The 19,687-nt window shown below is 39.3% G+C and overlaps 1 protein-coding gene across 3 annotated transcripts; it reads right to left on the reverse strand.

Annotated features, from left to right (window-relative positions):
* Positions 1-104: 104 nt before the first annotated feature.
* On the reverse strand, positions 105-16,229 carry LOC131941933 (coadhesin-like). Of its 3 annotated transcripts, none has more exons than XM_059301560.1 (13): positions 16,057-16,229; positions 15,347-15,466; positions 12,880-13,004; positions 6,326-6,512; positions 5,148-5,333; positions 4,462-4,632; positions 3,755-3,925; positions 3,269-3,442; positions 2,157-2,336; positions 1,267-1,395; positions 960-1,007; positions 695-735; positions 105-612 (listed from the first exon to the last, which is right to left on the reverse strand). In XM_059301560.1, exons 2-13 carry the CDS (start codon positions 15,405-15,407, stop codon positions 532-534), a joined length of 1,554 nt encoding a protein of 517 aa, XP_059157543.1. In that variant the 5' UTR covers positions 15,408-15,466; positions 16,057-16,229; the 3' UTR covers positions 105-531. The 3 variants fall into 3 exon arrangements, with proteins under 3 accessions (XP_059157543.1, XP_059157542.1, XP_059157544.1); XM_059301559.1 differs by having other exon boundaries at positions 15,347-15,469; XM_059301561.1 differs by lacking the exon at positions 16,057-16,229 and adding an exon at positions 15,660-15,799.
* Between the last annotated feature and the right edge of the window lie 3,458 nt (positions 16,230-19,687).

Genomic DNA, 19,687 nt, shown 5'->3' on the forward strand with positions numbered 1-19,687 from the left:
TTATCTTCTATGTGAGCCACTTGCACATTCACACTTAAGAAAATATACATACAGAGAAATGGGATTTTCTTAAAAATAATGTTAGTCCTCATATCTTTAAAACATGGCATTTAATTATTTGAAGTCCACCAGCACATAATGTAATGACCTTTTTATTTTTAACAAAAGGTCTACTGATGTTCTTTCATTTGCTTGTTATTTTCTTTCAACAAAATCATTTAATGTCACAGGTAAATTCATAAATTTTTGTTAATATAAATAATATTTAAAATATCAATATATTAAAAAAAAAACAATAGTGCATTATTTTTTATTGCACTTAAGTTGATGTTATTTTTAAGTTTAAACCACTAGAACTATCACACTGGCCCCTTATTTTACCTAAGCAATTGATTCATGATTTTAATTCATAATAATTTGAATATTCAGTCCTTTTTATAATGAAGTTTTGACTCATTAAATTCTTCACCATCTTGCTTCATATTTTCCATGAGCTATTTTTACACCATCGGGAATTCCCATCACCAACCATCAGGGAGTTGGCTGTGTAATGTTTTGGTGAATAGGTGTGGCTGTAGTGACCTCTATGCTGCCTATGTTTGTATCTGTTTCCTTTTTTAAATAAGAGAAAAACTGGTCAGAATCTGTAGCATTAGTTAGACTGTAGTTGTAAACAATTTGTAAACAAGTTTACCTCGTCATAAGCAAAACCATCTCCAGAAAGTTCAGTCGGTTCTGGAAAAAAAAAAAGTTATTTTTAAGACCATAAAACCAAGCCGAAAATATTGGTAGTGACCTTGTTTACAAGAACTTACTAGAGAAATTAGTGAACTATTGCTAAAAAGTATTATGTGCTAATGGTGGTAAACTTGTTAAACTTTTTAAAGTTATTAGAAAATAACTTTTCCATTATGTTAAGTATGTATAGTTAACACAACTCCACACTAAAGACCAATTACCTGGACAATTTGGAAGCTCCAAACATTTCTCTACCTGTCTTGCGTCTCCTGTAATAAGGTATCAAAACGATATTTTCAAAATTGAACCCGTGATTAGCGATGTTTTAGACTAAGTCAGCCTAACTGGCAGTTTAGTTAATTCGAACCCGAGATTTTCCGTGCTAAGGGAAACAACTCAATATTTTCGTCAAATTAAACGTAGCTTGGTTACATCCCTTAATGTAAAAATGGAATTAAAAATTGAAACAGAAAAATTTGAGTTGAGAATTAACATAAAATTCAAAGGGACTTTTTAAAGAGAGCTAACCTTGGCATTCCAAACCGTTATTCCTGGGCTGTGGGCATTCACATTTTCTGTATCTTGTTTTCACACTGTCAGTTTTACACGTTGATGAACAGGGTGTCCATTCAGACCAGGCACACCAGGAACCGTTTCCTTTAGATTACAAAATTAGTAGCATCAGGAGCTAAATTCTTTAGACAATTCAATGATAAAATTAGAAGCATCAGGAGCCTTTTTCTTTAGACAATTCAATGATAAAGTTAGAAGCATCAGGAGCCTTTTTCTTTAGACAATTCAATGATAAAGTTAGAAGCATCAGGAGCCTTTTTCTTTAGACAATTCAATGATAAAGTTAGAAGCATCAGGAGCCTTTTTCTTTAGACAATTCAATGATTAAGTTAGACGCATCAGGAGCCATTTTCTTTAGACAATTCAATGATAAAATTAGAAGCATCAGGAGCCAATTTTTTTAGACAATTCAATGATAAAGTTAGAAGCATCAGGAGCCTTTTTCTTTAGACAATTCAATGATAAAGTTAGAAGCATCAGGAGCCTTTTTCTTTAGACAATTCAATGATTAAGTTAGACGCATCAGGAGCCATTTTCTTTAGACAATTCAATGATAAAATTAGAAGCATCAGGAGCCAATTTTTTTAGACAATTCAATGATTAAGTTACAAGCATCAGAAGCCATTTTCTTTAGACAATTCAATGATAAAGTTAGAGCATCATGAGCCATTTTCTTTAGACAATTCAATAGATGCATGTAGCTGTGAACTGTAAGTTTAAATATAAAGAATATAAAACTATTTTAAGTTACAAATAGATTTAGACATGCCATTCTCTCTCTATTGTTGGGACAGTACAACCATATACAATTAACTCCTTCAGAACAACAGATACAATGTACTCACTGTGACAGTCGCCGGAGTCTTTGAAACACTGCGTCTTTTCATACTGCTCACCTACGCAATCTTTGCCCCCGTGGGCTGGGTGAGGGTTGGAGCAGGTTCGTAGCCGTGACTTGTAGCCCCGCCCACAGATGGGGGCCCAGCAGTTGCCAAACTTTGACCACTCGCTCCACCCCCCGTCAGCTGTGGGAGTTTAGTTAATTTTTTTTGTCCTATCACAAGATACTATAAAACGTCTTTTTAATGGTAGCTTAAAATTGTAAAGTGTGAAGCTGGTAGTAGTTTTCTATTAATTGATATGAGTTGCTAATTTCGGCATTAACGTCAATCTAACATTAAGCTTAACACCCTACAATGATGAAGTAGTGCTTCAAGGCGGGGGGGGGGAGAGGAAGTGGGGTCCGCACAAGGTGACACCAACTAGGAAAGTGGTTCAATTTACCGTTAAAACAATGTTTTATCGAGTTAAAATAATAAAATAATGAGCGAAATTTTTGGAAGGTGGAATGGGGTGTGGGGGGGGGGGGTGACACCCTCAGTTTTTGCACCGGGTGACACACGTCCTCGTGACGCCACTGTCTTGATGTATTACCACTACGTCCATTGTCAGTGTCAGAACATGTTTACAGATGGGTTGGTTGGAAACTACACTACAATATTACACAATGTAACGTATGGGCATTATGGGACGGCATGGTCGAATGGTAGAGCGTTTGGCTGCTAGCCCGAAGGTCTAGAGTACAGATCTCGGCTTGTACTGTAGGACATCCTAGTAAACCCAGCTCTGATTTAGGATGGGGAAAGTAAAGGTGGCTGGGCATAGTGCTTATCACACAATCCTTTGATATGCGGAGATAAAGGAACATGTAGGCTACTTCATCTGCTTAATGGATCGCTAGTTCTACATAGAAATCGTTTATTTTTACTTAACTTCATCATAAAAACTCAAACACACTACACCAGGTTTATAATCTAGATCTACATATTTTAAAATATAATATATTTTTTAAGTTAGTGTATTTTAGATCATTAGACCAGGCATTAGAGTTAAAAAAGAAATAGCCCCCTATATTATTTTGCAAGTTGCTTCAAATAATCTACAGGTCGAGACTAACTGGGACAGGGGTGGGCAGCGTAGCATTGCTGCTGATCCATCTCGGGGCCTGTACAGTCATTGCCCCCGTGTTGTGGTCTAGGGCTGTCGCACGTCCTCGTCCGTTCTTTGACGCCAGTTCCACACGTGGCAGAGCACCAGTTCCACGAGCCCCAGGATGACCAGCCTCCGTCCACTAAGCGGGTGGGGAATAATCAAAGATTAAAGATTATATTTAGGCCAAGAGTGGGATTATTGTAAGAGGTGTTAATAGTGTTGCAGCTAAATAAACTAAAGACTATTTATAGAAGTCAAGAAATAAACAGCCTAAATTTAGATATCTGTAGTTTCTACATAAATCCACTTTATTGAATTCTTTTATATTATAAACTCTTGAACCTAATGTGACTAGATTCAAATAAATGGTGTAGCATACAGACTCGATTCAGAGAAATGTTGTAGCCTACACCACAAAGGCCTATAAGCCCTATAAGGGGAGAGAACTTACCCGGACATTTAACGAGCTCGCATTTCTTGGTGTTTACTGGTGGTCCAATACAATCTTTGCCACCATTGAGCGGCTCGGGCGAGTCACATTTTCTCGTGCGTCTTGTGATGCCGCTACCACAAGTGGTGCTGCATGCTGAGAAGTCTGACCACTCACCCCAACTACCATCCACTGGATAAAACAGTTTTTGTTTTCTTTTTAAAGTCTCGCCTTTTAAACTAAGGTATTTAACTTAAATCCTGTTTCTGTAATCTCTATGCGGTTTTTTTTAACATCGCATGTTTTAAAAAGGGCTAAAATGTATTCCCATAGCTTTAGATATGATAATTAGGCCAATATTTTTAATAATCTTGTTTATTGTAAATTAAAGTTAGAATAGAAGTTATGGCTTATAGTTTATACGAAGTGGTTAGTGTTGTAGAGGGGTAGAACGCACGACTGCAAATAGCAAGTCTTGAGTTCTTATCCCGGACCATTTTCCATAGAGCTTCCTTGAGTCCACCCAGCTCTCGTGAGTACCTGACTCACGTTTGAAAAAGTAAAAATGACCACATTATCCCCTTTACAGTGGTCACAGAAACAGGTAAAAACTACTTCATCTGCCTTATTGACCGTCAGATCAGAAGGAGAAAATACCATGGTTTATACAGTATAAGCAAAAACATTCATATTTTAAAAACTTGAATGCTAGAATAATTGTGCAGAACCTGGACAAGCTTTGGTGTGACAGTGCTGTTCTGCTATCCCGTCCCCCTCACACGTCTTGCCACCGAACCCAGGTGGGGGGTAGTTACACCTCCGCTGCCTGATCCTGACCCCGGCATCACACGAGACAGAGCAGGATTCCCACGGAAACCAGGGACCCCAGTTGCCGTCAACTACAGGAATAGACACACAGATGATTATTTTTGTATGGCGTGCAAATGTAGTTCTGCGGAAACTAAGATTGATGGCTTGTAATGTATGTGGTCGACTAAAAATGATGTGCTGCTGTCTATGACGGTTTTAATCGTTAATCATCATCATGACAAAAATCAGAACCCTCTCCTGAGATCACTTCATTCCCCACTCCCCACCTCCCCATCCAACCTCCCACAGTGTCACCCATTGAATTAAAAAAAAAGTTTATGTTGTCTCCTCTCTCTAGTTTTGTCACTCATCGTCTAAAACGTCCAAGTTTCTTTAACAACGATTGGTTTGTCATTTACTTTAAAGTTGACTATACATGGCTGGAACTATTTAAACTTACCAGGACAGTAAAAGTTGACCACACATTAAAACTTACCAGGACAATAAAAGTTGACCACACATTTAAACTTACCAGGACAGTAAAAGTTGACCACACATTTAAACTTACCAGGACAGTAAAAGTTGACCACACATTTAAACCTACCAGGACAGTAAAAGTTGACCATACACGGCTGGGACTGGACCTTGTTGTAATCATTCCTGTCACAGTCGTCACAGACCTGTGCCCTTGACCTCCACCCCGCCCCACATGTCTTGGAGCAGGGGGACCAGGGTTCCCACACAATCAAGGTCACGGGTTCATCAGGAAAGTCAGGTGTCTCCACAATTTCTGAATAGGTACATGTAAACGAGAGATTAAAAACACACCTGCATAGAAATGTGGTGTTTTTATGTAAATCTTTTTAGATTAAATTCAAAGATGTTCATTTAAATATTATATAAAACGAATGCCTAAGTATAGTCATTGATTGTAATTTAGGTTAGGGCCCCTCTGCTAAGCTCGAGCTTTAGCTGAATACTGTGGTGTGGGTGCCAATCGATAAAGAAAATACCAGAACATTTATAGCAGCAATTAAATCTACTTAACCAAACATACATGGGGTCTCAGCACATTCGCGCTTTATTGTGACTACTAATTTAAACGCACATCTGTAAAGGATGAATTTTTATTTTACTTTTTACCTTATTTGGCGCCCGCAAAAAGTCGGCGCCCGGGCGGCTCTCCAGCCCGCCCTAGCTACGACTTACGCTAAATTGCATGCTTCGAAGACGTCATGAAATCTATATATATAATTCTCTTCATGGATACCATAGAAAACACAATGCAGCTTAGCCACCACCCCCACCTCTACCTGTCAGGTGAGCTGTGGTTCACCTCGAATGTTTACAATAGTAGAGCCGGTTCGAATACGTGACGGCTATTAGGGGCAGATAATTCAGTTTTTAAACGATTTGAAACTAAGAGGAGATAATAATTTCTGCTTGATATTTTCATTGTAAATGGCTGCTTTCACTGGGCGGGTTGGGGCGGGTTGGGGCGGGGTGGGGTGGGGGAGGCAGGGGGGTGGGGTAGTGTCGAATTCACAAATTATGAATTGTTGATAAGTAGAAAATAAAACAACTCGATAGCGGCGTATGCTACGTCGCGGGTCAGCTCGTATAAAAATTTTACTTGCAAAAACCTTTTTTTAAAAAAAAAAAAATTCCTGTTTAGCTTTTAGACCTCGTTAGTCGTGGAGACGATCACAGTGGAATTTATGTCCTAAATGTTACCTTGCTACCTTATATGTCCCCAGGTACAAAAGGGTTAACTCTACTCACCTTGTTTTGACGGCACGGGCCAGATAAACTCAGTGCTTGGGGCGGCTGGTATAAGGGGAGTGACGTCTGCTGCGATTGGCGGGAACTCACTTCCGGAATACGGTTTATTGTCGGAAGTTCTCGGGTTGTTGTCGGAAGTTCTCGGTCCACACGGTGAACACTGAAAACGGTTCCTTCCTAATTTTATCTGAGGATAAAGGGAAATAAAATGTGGAATACAGTCTTATCTACGGTTTTTAAAATAGATTTCAAAATGTACGAATGAAATAAAACATCCTAATTAGGCTCTATGAATTGTAAAGTAGTCATGTCGCTTGGAAACAGTTTGTATGCTGAGATGTTGTAAAATAAAACAAGAAAAGTAATTTCAAATCTTCTTCTTCTTCTTCTTCGTTCTTAATTTTTGATTATGGTGGAGGAATTAGACAACAAGTCCAACTTCGTGGACAAACCGGACTGTGGTTTCCAGTTTGTCAGGTGTCCCATATAATTTTTCCCTGAGTGGGGTGGGCTGGGGCCAGTGTCTGCCTCTTGCCTGGCTATACAGAGTACAATCCTGGAGTACGTGCTCCGTGTTTTCCGGGGCCTTGCCACAAGGGCACATTTCGCTACACCCAACCTTCAGTTTTTTGTGCATGTGTTGATTTAGTCTGTTGTGGCCTGTTCTAAGTCGAAAGATTATGTATTGTTGTTTTCGTGTTAAATTGTAATAGCCGTCGTCTTTAATGTAGTGAGGGTGTGTGACAGACCACATTTGCGTTTGTTTGTGTTTAATTATTCTTTTTATTTCTTTTGGGTGTAGCGAAATTTCCGGTTGTGGTTTCTTTCCCCCAATTTTTGCCAGCTGGTCTGCGATCTCGTTACCCTGGATCTGGCAGTGGCCCGGGATCCACTGCAGCACAATTCTGCTGCAGGTATTTTTTAGCCTCTCTAGTGCTGTCATGAGTGTTTGAATATAGGCCTCCGGATTTTGTAGGGATTGCAGGACTGATTTGGCATCTGTAAGAAATACAATCTGACTATTCGGTGATTCAGGGTGTTCTGACAGGAGGTTTGCTGCGTGTTCTAAAGCTTCTTTTTCTGCCCTAAAATTGTCGGATAGGCTGCCTGTGGCTATTGCCTTTTCCAGGCTTTTTCCGCTTGGCCATTCAATAAGGATGCCAGCCCCGCCGTTTTTTGTGGCATCTTCAGCTGAGCCATCTGTGAAAACTCTAATCCAGGTATTGCTGGGGTACTGATCCTTAATGTGTTTATTTGTTATTTTCTTAAGTTCTTCTAGATCATAGTCAGATTTTTTTCCTATGGTGTCTATTGAGTCAATAATGGTTAAGTGACAGTGGGAGATCCAAGGCGGGGAGAGGTTTTGAGTTTTTATTGCTTCAGGAATGATATTTTCGATTTCATATTTCTTTTTCAGGTTCTTTGCTTCTTTGATGAAACTTGTTCTTTGTAGTCTGGTTGATGGACTGGGTTTCTGGAGTTTTTGTTTTAGGTTATGGTTTTCCAGTGCCTCTAGCTTTGTGTAATGAGTGAGGATTTTTGATTCTCTTCTTTCTTCTATTGAGCTAAGAGCGGCTATTTCCTCCATAGCATTTATGGGTGTTGTTTTCATGGCTCCTGTCATTATTCTCAAACCAATGTTCTGAACTTTGTCAATTTTGCTAATATTTGTTTTTGCTGCTGAGCCCCAAGCCGAAGCACCATATTCTAACGTAGGTCTCACATAGCTGGTGTAGGTTTTTTTCAGGATGTGGTGATTTGCTCCCCAGTCTGTTCCTGCCAGTTTCCTCATTAGATTAAGTCTTTTGATCCCATTACTTTGTGTGTTTTCTATTTGTTTTCTCCAGGTAAGTCGAGTGTCAAAAGTGACTCCTAGGTATTTGGGGTGGTCATTTTTTTCTAGCTCTTGGTTTTCTAGGGTAAGTTTCATTTTTTGATGTTTAGTTGATAAGGTGAAGATTGAATAAGTTGTTTTCTTGGTATTGATGGATAAGCCCCAGTTTTTGGTCCATTTGCCGAGCTTGTCAAGTGTTTCTTGAAGACGAAATTTTGAGGTACCAATATATTCCTCTGTGCTGATTAGTGAAAGGTCGTCTGCAAACATGCTTCTTTTTACTCTCCTTGGGATGTTTTCATTTAAGTCATTTATATAAATGAGGAAGAGAGTAGGAGACAAGACTCCTCCTTGAGGGACTCCATTTTTTATAGTTACTGTGTGACTTCTTTTTCCTTGCATGGAGACTGATGCTTTTCGGTTGCTTAGGTAACCTTTTATCCAGTTTAGCATGTTATGAGATACTTGATGGTTTATTAGCTTTAGAATTAAGCCTTGCTCCCAAACCTTGTCAAAGGCTTTTTCAAAGTCGACCCACACTATTGAGGTTGGTTTTTTTTCTTGAAAGCCATCTTCTATTTCCTGAGAAATGAAGGTGATTTGGTCTTCAGTAGATCTGCACTTCCTGAAGCCTGCCTGTTCGTCTGCTAGTAGATTGTTCGATTCTAGAAACCAGGTCAGTCTGTTGTTTACTACTCTTTCCATCAGTTTACAAACGCAGCTTGTTAAACTTATTGGGCGATAGCTATCGACTTTGTTCCTGGGTTTTCCTATTTTTAGAACAGGTATCATGATTGCTTTTTTCCAAATATTTGGGATTTTCCCAGATTTCCAGCTTGCATTAAATATTTGGAGCAGTTTTTTCTTAGCATTGGGGCCCAAGTGCATGAGCATATCATTTGAGATTTTGTCAGGGCCTGGAGCTTGCTTAAGTTTGAGGAGCTTCATTGCTTCTCCGAGCTCCTTCTTGCTAATTCGAGCTACCATTCCAGTGGAGGAGGGGGGAGAGACTTTCTGTAGTTTTTCTTTAACTTCAGTTTGATTTTTAACCTCTTCTACTCTTTGGTGGCTGATATTTATTTGTCCCACTTTGCTGAAGTGGGTTATAAATTCTTTTGCTGCATCCTTTTCTGTTTTGATCGTGTTTTCAATGTCGATGACTATGGGAGTAGCTCTGTTTTCTTCTTGGTTTAGCCTTTTTGCAATACTCCATAGTTTATGACCATCTCTATCTACATTGAGGTGTTCTGTTTTTTCTTGCCAGCTTTTCCTCAATGCAGTTAGATACTTTTTTCTAAAGACTGCGTTTGCTGATTTTAATTTTATGTTATTTTCTACAGTGGGATTTTCTTCAACAATGTTTCTAGCATCAATTGTCTCGTCATGGAGTATCTGGAGGTCTGGAGTCCAGTTTGGGATATAATTTTTCCTTGCTCCCCTTGGAATTGATTTTTTGGCTGCTAACAGAACTGCTTTTGAGAAGGCTGTGTATGACTTGTTCACCTGTTTGGTTTTACAGTTGATTGGTCTTGTGTAGGAGTCTGTGAGGGAAGAGAAGAGCTCCCAATTAGCTTTTTTGTAGTTCCATCTAGGGCGGGGGTAGGCTTCAATTGACCTGTTTGATGTTTCTATCTGGATCAGGATTGGTCGGTGGTCGCTAGTGGCTAGTTGATCTGCAACTTCTCTTTTGCATTTTTTGGATATGCCATTAGTAGCAAAAGCTAGGTCGGGGGTAGTCGTGGTTAACCAAGACCTTGAGTAAAAAGTTGGTTTGTCATCAGGTTTATTTAGAAGGATGAGCCTATTTTCTGCTTGCCATTCTTCAATCTCCTCTCCTTTAGCATTGAGGTCAGGGTAACCCCAGCTCTGGGAGTGGCTGTTCATGTCTCCCACAACCAGGCACTCTTCGCTGTTTGGCAGGGAGATGCGGTCTAGTTCTAGGTCCTTATCAGGAGGACAGTAGCAATTGAAGATATTTAGGTTACCTTCTGCAAGTATGAGTTTGGTGCCCATTGTCTCAGATGCTGTTGAGTTTGGTATAACGATATCTGTTGTTGGTATGTCATTTTTTATGAGAATGAGGATACCTCCTTTAGGTCTGTTTTCCCTGTCCTGCCTTATGCAGGTGTATCCTCTAATAGAGAAGCGAAGATTTTTGTTGAGGTGAGTTTCTTGAATACAAGCAACGTCTACTTTATTTTCATGTAGGAATATTTTTAAGGCTTCCTTTTTTTTATGAACTCCCTCTGCATTCCACTGCAGGATAACAAGTAATTTGTTGTTTTCCTCACTATTTTGGCCAGTAGAATTTACCTTCTGATCCTTGCCCCTGGCTGGCCAGGCAAGAATAGAGGAACCACCAGCTCGCTTTTGTGGGCTCCTTCGAGGCGGAGAGCCCGGCCCCCTACCTGCGCGGCGGGATTCCACAGGCAGGACGCCACTTCTGTTAGTCCTATTTCTTTCCTCCATCATAAAATTAAGCAGTGCGTGCCAGCATGTTATGCGCCATACTAGATGGCCCGTTGACTCCGACTTCAGCCTGCTTTTCTTTCTGGATTTGCTTCCATAGCCTTTGATCACCCAAGAACAAACTACAAGGCAGTAGCTGTTTGATTTTGGAGTTGTCTCTCCTAGATGGGTTGCTGTCCCCAGCTAACGAGCCCCATCTGCCCGGGTTTGGAGTTATAGCGCCCCATGCTCGCCGTTGAAGTCATTTCCTTGGATTTATGAGATGCTTTTTATTGGATATCCTAACCAATGGATATCCCACCTCATCCTCCATGACCACAAACCAGTTGGTCCACGGCTGTTTATTTGGTATTCACAGCTAACCCTCATATCTAAGGGCCTCTCCCCTATCCGCCACCTGGGGACGCGCTCGGTAGGAGATGGTAGCTCCCCCAAGATTTCAAATCAAAATGCAAAATTTTATTTTAAAGTTTGAAGTAGATGTAGTGATGATGTATCTTGTCCGACTCTTGCTACTGCAAAAAAATGTAATTAACTGGGCCCTAATTGACACTACAAAAACTATTGACGAAGCTATGAAGACTTCCAGAGATCGAGGTCCTAAAATAAGATGTTTATGCAGACAAATATAGATCTCACAACAGATCATGTAACAGATGAAGAGTCAGTGAAAGAATCGCTAATGTGATTGGTGCTTGAAAATCAGCTAAGTATCGTCAGAAACTCAGATTGTGTGGACGTGATACAAGCCAACTGCCACCAAAGCCAATCATGCAGTTCATTCTGGGGGAGAAGGGGAGGGTAGGGGGGGGGGGGGGAGTAGGCTAAGACATAATTTAATGGAGGACATCAAGGAATGGACAGGGCTGTCCTTTCAATTTTCAGCAGAAGACCGAGTGGGATGGCCAAAAAATAAGAAGGGGATGTGTGGTTATATATGTTCGATTGATTTACTTGTATGTTCGATTGATTGGTTGATTGGTTGATATTAATAGTAGCCTATGACGTAGCTATGGTGGTACCGAGGAGGCCATTCGTTAATGACGGCACATTTAAAAAAAATATTCTGATAGAAAACACTCGGGATGTCTAAGTCCAAAGTCAGCACCAACAAAGTCAGCACGACTAAAGACAGCACCACCAAAGTCAGCACCACCAACGTCAGCACCACCAAAGTCAGCACCACCAAAGTCAGCACGACCAAAGTCAGCACGACTAAAGACAGCACCACCAAAGTCAGCACCACCAACGTCAGCACCACCAAAGTCAGCACCACCAAAGTCAGCACCACCAAAGTCAGCACCACCAAAGTCAGCACGATCAAAGTCAGCACGATCAAAGTCAGCACGATCAAAGTCAGCACGATCAAAGTCAGCACCACCAACGTCAGCACCACCAAAGTCAGCACCACCAAAGTCAGCACCACCAAAGTCAGCACCACCAAAGTCAGGTAACTCGGGTTTTTGTAACAAAGTGTGCTGAGTGTATGACTGTCACAATTCCTCACTAGACAAGTGACCATATTTATACATGCCCCGCCCCTCTCTCCACAATCTCGTTATTTTATCGTGTGATCTGCACATTAAGTTAAAAAATTGTTTTAAAAAAATTAAAATTTATACTTTAAGTCTACAGAAAAAGAAACGATTAAAAATTAAACGCCAGTAATAAAAGTTATTAAAAGTTAAATATTCATGACACCGGCACATATTTTTAAAAAATTGTCAATTCATAACATGTATTTCATTTGTTATTTTGAGCTCCTTGATTAATTATCTCATTAATTCCCGACCATTCTTGTCGTATGCTTGTTTTGTGGATTGGACGGACCGGTTTGGTCAGTGTTATGACAGGGGAAAGCGGACAAATCAAAATAGTGTGGTGGTGGGGGTGGAGATGGAGGTGATGATGAGGGTGGGGGTGGAGGTGACGGTGGGGGTGGGTGGGTGAACGGACTGGGGCTAGAGTCTAAAACAACTCATGCCTGGCCTTGCTAAACAGTGAATTAAATTCCGCGTTTGGACATTAATCTAATGTTGTTCCTTAGCCGAATAAATAGGGGGAAAATTGCAAACACATTAGGGCTGTGTATAAAGTTTATGAACATCTAAACACATTAGGGTTATGTATAAAGTTTATGAACATCTAAACACATTAGGGCTTTGTATAAAGGTTTCGACAACAGCTGGGAAACGTGCAGTATAAATAACTTATTATGTAAACTGGCAGTTTGAACTGGGGCAATACGAACCTTCCTTTCAGCGAATCCTTGACCTTTACCAGTACAACACGACTCGAGGTCGGTGTAGTCTGCTCTCTTGACAAAACCACCGCAGGTGTTACGTTTTTTCAATTTCCGAAAACAGAAGAGTTTCACTGTTGGGGGGGGGGGGGGGAGGAAAGTAAAAAAAATATATTTAATTACTCACCCGATTTTTTAGCCAGTCACCAACCCAGTCACAAACCCAACAACAACCCTCCCCCCCCCCCCCCACACCAACCCAACCACTTCACACCGAACCATATCATCGCAATCAGACTACGTCACAAAATGCCAAAACGACACAACACATTCCCTTCACAATTCCCACTTCTATATTAACCATAATCCTAACCTAAACTAACCACAACTTTAAACTAAAATTAACATAATTTTCATCAGTTTTGTTCTTTAAAAAATACCTTACCCGGCACCCTCTCCACTGTCATAAAGTGTGCCCCCACCCTTTAACTAGCCGTGGCACTAAGACACGGACTGCATCCACTGTACACATTCATACCCACAAGAAGACACCTGACACCAACAAAACCTCCACCAACAATCCACCAAAAATTCCTCCACTAATCTTCCACATGTTAGCTCCACAAAGACAAACATTAAAAACAACAGTAAATAAATGAACTGACTCCAGGCCGTCAGACAAAATACGATGTACATAAGGGGGGGGGGGGGTAAATCTTAAAAGTCTGTATGCATTCTTGATCTTTCAAAACATTTTCTCTGCCAAAACGTGTTATCATCAAAACAAGTCATCTGTCATAACATTTTATTTGTCAAAATTATTTTAACTTTCTCAACATTTATCTATCAAAACAAGTCCGGTCGTACAGCATCAACTCTCCCATCACTAACTGCCCAGCACTAAAACAATTATCACTTTATCTCTACAGCACTAATTAGCTGTTAATTCACAATACACTAATTAGCCCTCCGAAGCTACTTCACACAGAAATATCTCCCGCCTGACCTTCGCAAATAAACCCTTGATAAAAATCAAATAATCTTTGCATCCAACAAAAAGGTATCCATAAATGCTTCACATATTATGAAAAATGCTTCAACAATATGAAATAGACCCCCCCCCAATACCACCAACCAATATTCCACCAATATTCCACCGAAAAGTTACCCACCAATCCTTCACACTAAAGCACGCAACCAGTGCTCCACCAATATGTAAACAACCAGACCCACCACCCGCGAAAATTCCACCAATAATCCACCAAGAAACCCTCCACAACAACTCCACCACTAGCGTCTTCGATCATCCACCGAACTCGACCAAGCGGAACCACCCCGAGGTGTGCAAACACCATCTTGACGCCGTGTGAAAGCGATCGAGTTTTAAAAGGTACAAAATGCTCTTTTGTCAACATTAGCGTCAGCGTGCTTTGTGAAGGGATCGACGCCCCTTCACACCACTTTCTATGCTAGGTGGAAGTCAAAGGCTCACTTTATATGTGTTGGAGTATGTTGTCTTATACAACACTGTGTGCTAAAGTCTCACTGTATGCGTGTCTTAGTATATGTGTCAAAGTTTCACTTTATGTGTGTCTGTGTATGTCCAAGTTTCGTTTTATGTGTGTCTGAGTGTAGGCTATTTGTCTGACTTTATGTGTGTCTGAGTGTATTTGTCAGTGTGACTTTATGTGTGTCTGAATGTATTTGTCAGTCTGACTTTATGTGTGGCTGAGTGTATTTGTAAGCCTGACTTTATGTGTGGCTGAGTGTATTTGTAAGCCTGACTTTATGTGTCTGAGTGTATTTGTAAGCCTGACTTTATGTGTGTCTGTCAAAGTCTCACGGTGTATTTTAATTATTTTTTTCTCAGCATATTTGTTGTACAATAAATGTTGCTGTTGTAGTGTGTACAGATTTGATTTGGGATGAAATATAAAAAACAGACCCGAAGAGCGGCAACGATGTACCTCTAGGCATGAGAGTTTTTGTGATGAATAGTGCATTTCTTAGGTCTGTGTGTATTTATTGCTTGTTTTAAACTAAAGGTATAGATGTGTGTGTATTTATTGCTTGTTTTAAACTAAAGGTATAGATGTGTGTGTATTTATTGCTTGTTTTAAACTAAAGGTATAGATGTGTGTGTATTTATTGCTTGTTTTAAACTAAAGGTATAGATGTGTGTGTATTTATTGCTTGTTTTAAACTAAAGGTATAGATGTGTGTGTATTTATTGCTTGTTTTAAACTAAAGGTATAGATGTGTGTGTATTTATTGCTTGTTTTAAACTAAAGGTATAGATGTACGTGTGTGAGTGTGTGTGTGTGTTTACTGCTCTTGTTAGACTGAAGGCATAGTTGTGTGTGTTCAGTGCTTGTCTTAAAGTAATGATTTAAGGTGTGTGTGTGTGTGTGTGTGTGTGTGTGTTAGTGTATAGGTTAGTATGAAGTACCAAAGTATGAAAGAAAAATGTGTTTACCTTCCACGTGAGTTAATTCCAGCAGAAGTACCAACAGAACGAATTGCACCTTGGGTTTCATCTTGTCATTACTTAATTAGCCGGAACTAATCATTTGTCCACGACCGCTGTGGCGGCTATCTGCTGGGGGAATTCAGTCGTTAGAGTTAGCAGAAATGACACGGTGATACCGTTTTCATCTCATGATTAAACTAGGGAATTATCAACATGGGAGGTAATCACATTACAGGGGAGACTACCTTTTAAACATAAAGGTTTTAATTTAATTTTTGTTTACAAAATTCCAAGCAAAATTTGATTTAAGGTACATAACTGTTGAAATGTGTATTCGCTGTGTTCTAATCATTGTACTACACGAAAGTAAAAGTCTCATCGTGGTTCCCACGTTACAAAAATCTCTAGGATTAGCTCGGCCTTAGAATTTCGGCAGCTACATGACAAAAATCTGGCCACCTAGACAATAGCCTTTCACTGCTCGGCCTGATTTCTATTACCGGTTTCCGCTGTGGGGGAAGACGTGGTATGCCGCTAGGGCTAATTTAAACTTACGTGAAACTTGTTTTAAAATGTGGTGGAAAATATTTGCTTGACATTTTTTTATTCTTGTTTTTTTTTTTAATTCTTGACTTTAGTTAACAGGTTTGTCAAAATTGCGTTTGAAGCTTTGAATTAATATAAAAAAATGGTGATTGAAAAAAAATATTAAATACCTTAATGAGCCCGAGTGTAGACACAACACAACACAGGTATTTTAAAGAAAGTTCTGGATGTTATTTTTATTTGGAAAATTTCTCGGTACTCCAGTCTGCCACACCGCCGCCCGTCGTAGCATTTTTGCAATAAGAAAAATAAAAGCCAAACGATCTTGACATTCATGGGTTATGTCCCCCTTTGAATAAACCCCCTTAGTGCTCTCAGACGGGAATAAAAAAAAAAATTGGTTTGATTCGTCCCAGATAGAATACAAAACTTGGACGGGAAAACTGAGCGAGGCGAACGCTTTCTCACCCTTGAGAAATTTATATCTTTGAACTAGATTCTAGTCTACAAATCATTTTTTGATGTCCAACGTAAAGACTAGTTTTTTTTAACCAGTTTCTCTTTTGGTCACAAAACACACACACACAAACATACATAACACATTTACACATTTTACACATTATTTTTCAAACAATTTTTTTTTACTTTTGTAAATCTTTAATATTTCAGGCAAAAAAAAAAAAACTGAATATTTTTTTCTATAATATGTACCGAGTTAACATTGGGCGTCGACAGCGTGTTCTGATTTTGGGTTGTAAAAAATTGTGTGGGTCTGCAAACTGGCCACAGTGGCGTATGCAAGAAGGGGGGGGGGGGTGTTAGGGGGGTTATAACCCCTCCCATGGACCCCTATATATATATATATATATATGATTATATACGTATTTTCGAACCCCTCCCATGATCAATTCCTGGCTACCCACTGAGTGGCCATGTTGTGTGCGTCTACACGACAAACTGCTATGTGTTGCTTTGTGGAACAAACCGCAGTCCATATTTGCATAGACCCACACCAAGAATGGAGGTGGGAGAGATGGGAGGGGACCGTGGGTTGTGGGTACTAGATGCCAGAGGCGTAGCTAGAGGAGGGCGGGTGGGGCGACCGCCCCGTGTGCCGACTCTAAAGGGGGGAGGGGGGTTGCCAAACGAGGTAAAAAGAATAATTGAAAAAAAAAACATTCTGGGCTGCATTACTGAATGATACATATAGACTACTGCTTGGCTTTACTGACTAACTTAACTGCGTTCAATTTTGTGACAGCATAATAACAGCTGTTAAGTGATAGTGAAAAGTGAAACGGGGGAAGGTGGGGGGGGGGGGGGGCTTTTTTTCTTCTATGTGGCACAAATCATATATTCCCCCCAGGCGCCGGAATAAGTCGCTACGCCTCTGAAAGATGCACCAGGAAAGTTGTTAGGACTCTGACAACAAAACAGCTATTTATGGACTGTGGAGAGGGGATGTAACTATTGGAGAAGGCAGGGAGAAGTATGTTGTCAGGGAGCATCAAGTAGGCTTAATTTAAAGTAATTATTAAATTTAAATCTAAATAAATACTATATTATCTAACAAAAACTAGGTAGATAACTCGATTAGTTTGGTGAGCCGCAATTCAAGAATATCGTTTGCAAATTCTAGAGACCAGACATAAGTTAATAAGGAGCGGATACTCTTGTAAAGGGATGTCATAATATTTCCCGTTCGTGCCCAATACATATGGGGCAGATGAAGTAGTGTTGATCTACTTCAATGACCTCGGCACAGAGGGCGATAGTGTGGTCATCACTACATAGAGTGTTTATTTAAAGAAAATATTAGGTCATTATATATCAGTCTATCGTACATATTATTATTTTCTTAAATATAGTAAATTTAGAAGTTGCAGTAGTATAGTTTTTTATACTTGTTTTGTTTAAATTTGAAAACTACTAGGTCTATGTGTAGGCTAAAATTTAAATACAGCCATATAAATACTGGAAATTTGTAAAATATGCTTAAGCGATAAGGTTATATTTTATAATTTTTCATTAGCTATATAGTCTAGGCCTTTTTCTGTTAATTGCGCATTTTAGTTACTTAGATAAAAAGTTCGATGTAATCTTTAAAAAAAAACCCGCTATAATTAAGTTCAAACTTTTTTGTACGTAAAATAAATAAGCAAAAACAGCTAAAGTAAATGATATTTTGAGTCAAATATCAACAATTTCGATTTTACCATAAGTCCAGTTTATTTGAGTCAAAAAAATAAATTACGTTTGGCTTTGTGTTGTTAAACCGCTCTGGCCACAATTGTCAGCGTTCTTTGCAGTAATGTTAAAAAACTCACTTCGTACTATCTGCGTGTGTAGTCCCCATCATCAATTTCCTGTCACTTGGATCTTGTAGAGCTGGTATAAAATGGTTAGCGAGAGGCTCGGTGGCTGTTATGTTGAATAGTTTTTTTTCTGAGATCTCAAAAAATTAGGGTAACGAAAATGATTTATTCATAGAAATGCAAATTGCCCAGATTGTTGCCATGACTACCAGATCTGTTTGGCGTCTTCAGGGCTAAACGTGTTATTATGTGCATGAGAGTGAGCGACATTTTCTGTGCATGTGTAACATTTGTTAAGTATCCACTTTGAAGGTGGTTTTAGACCAATATTTTGTACTCAACACGAAGGCCTTCATTAAAGTACACAATGTTGCCATTTGAATCTAGATCATGAGTCAATCTTGTCTAGACTTTTCTAGACCAAGGCCAGTTTTGGCTTGCTTGATGTTTCTGCATGCAGCCGTTATCGGCAGAGGTGCTCCCCCCCCCCCCCCCCCAGTTTTCTCAAGCTCGCTTAACGTTACACTTAAGCCTCCTCATTCAAATTGATTCTTTCTAAATTATCGAGTTGTTTCCCTTAATTAAGGGGACATAATTAAAAAAAATAATCTACATTACTATTTTTACTCGATTGATCTTAACGAAAACGTCACAATTGATTATTTATGGTCAAAATGTCCTATATTTCAAAGTAATGACTAAAAGTACTAACACTAAATGAATTTTAATTTTTTTTTAAATGCACTATTTGACAACCTCATACACCCATGGTCAATCCAAGAAATGATTTAACAATCATATTATTTCTAATGCCTTGATTTATTTTTCAGATTCCTGATACATCATTTAGGGTGAATAAAAAATGCTCAAAACAAAAATATTTAAAATTGCTATAGCATTTCTTATTCAACACTTTTCAGTCGTTTCTATTTTCCCAATTTTTCTCTAATAATTTTTAATCCTTTTAAATTTCTCTATACCAGGTCTTTTAGGGTCTCTCACTTTTTCTTGATCCTTGTTGATCCCGCCAGTTTTCTCAACATATGACCAACCCATCTCTTTGCCTAATCTCTTGCGCCTCTGGGATTTGTGCCATAGCACTAGAGACACCAATGTAATGTCAGTGGGCAAGGGCCACACTGGGGTCAATGACACGTATTCATTGGGCACCAAATACTATTTAAGTAATATGAGGTTACCAGCCATGTATTTCAATCATTACGATAAAACTTAAAATAATAAAATCTCTTGAGATTAAAAAATACACCTCACAAACACCTTTTGATATTTAATGAGTTTATACCTGTATGCTAATAAAATTGTACCAGAAGGCACAGCATATACAAAAATGTCAAAAATATCACAGTAAAAAATTTCTTTAGGCTAACACATCTCTTGTCTCCAGTTTATTTTACACATTTTATTAAAGGGTATACAGTTTTTAAATCAGAGCTAGAAAATATCTGCCAAAAGTTAGGGCAGGTAA

This window comes from Physella acuta, unplaced genomic scaffold (genome assembly GCF_028476545.2).
Source record: "Physella acuta isolate Inbredline_101_S28 unplaced genomic scaffold, ASM2847654v3 ptg000378l, whole genome shotgun sequence".
Classification (NCBI taxonomy): Eukaryota; Metazoa; Mollusca; class Gastropoda; family Physidae; genus Physella; species Physella acuta.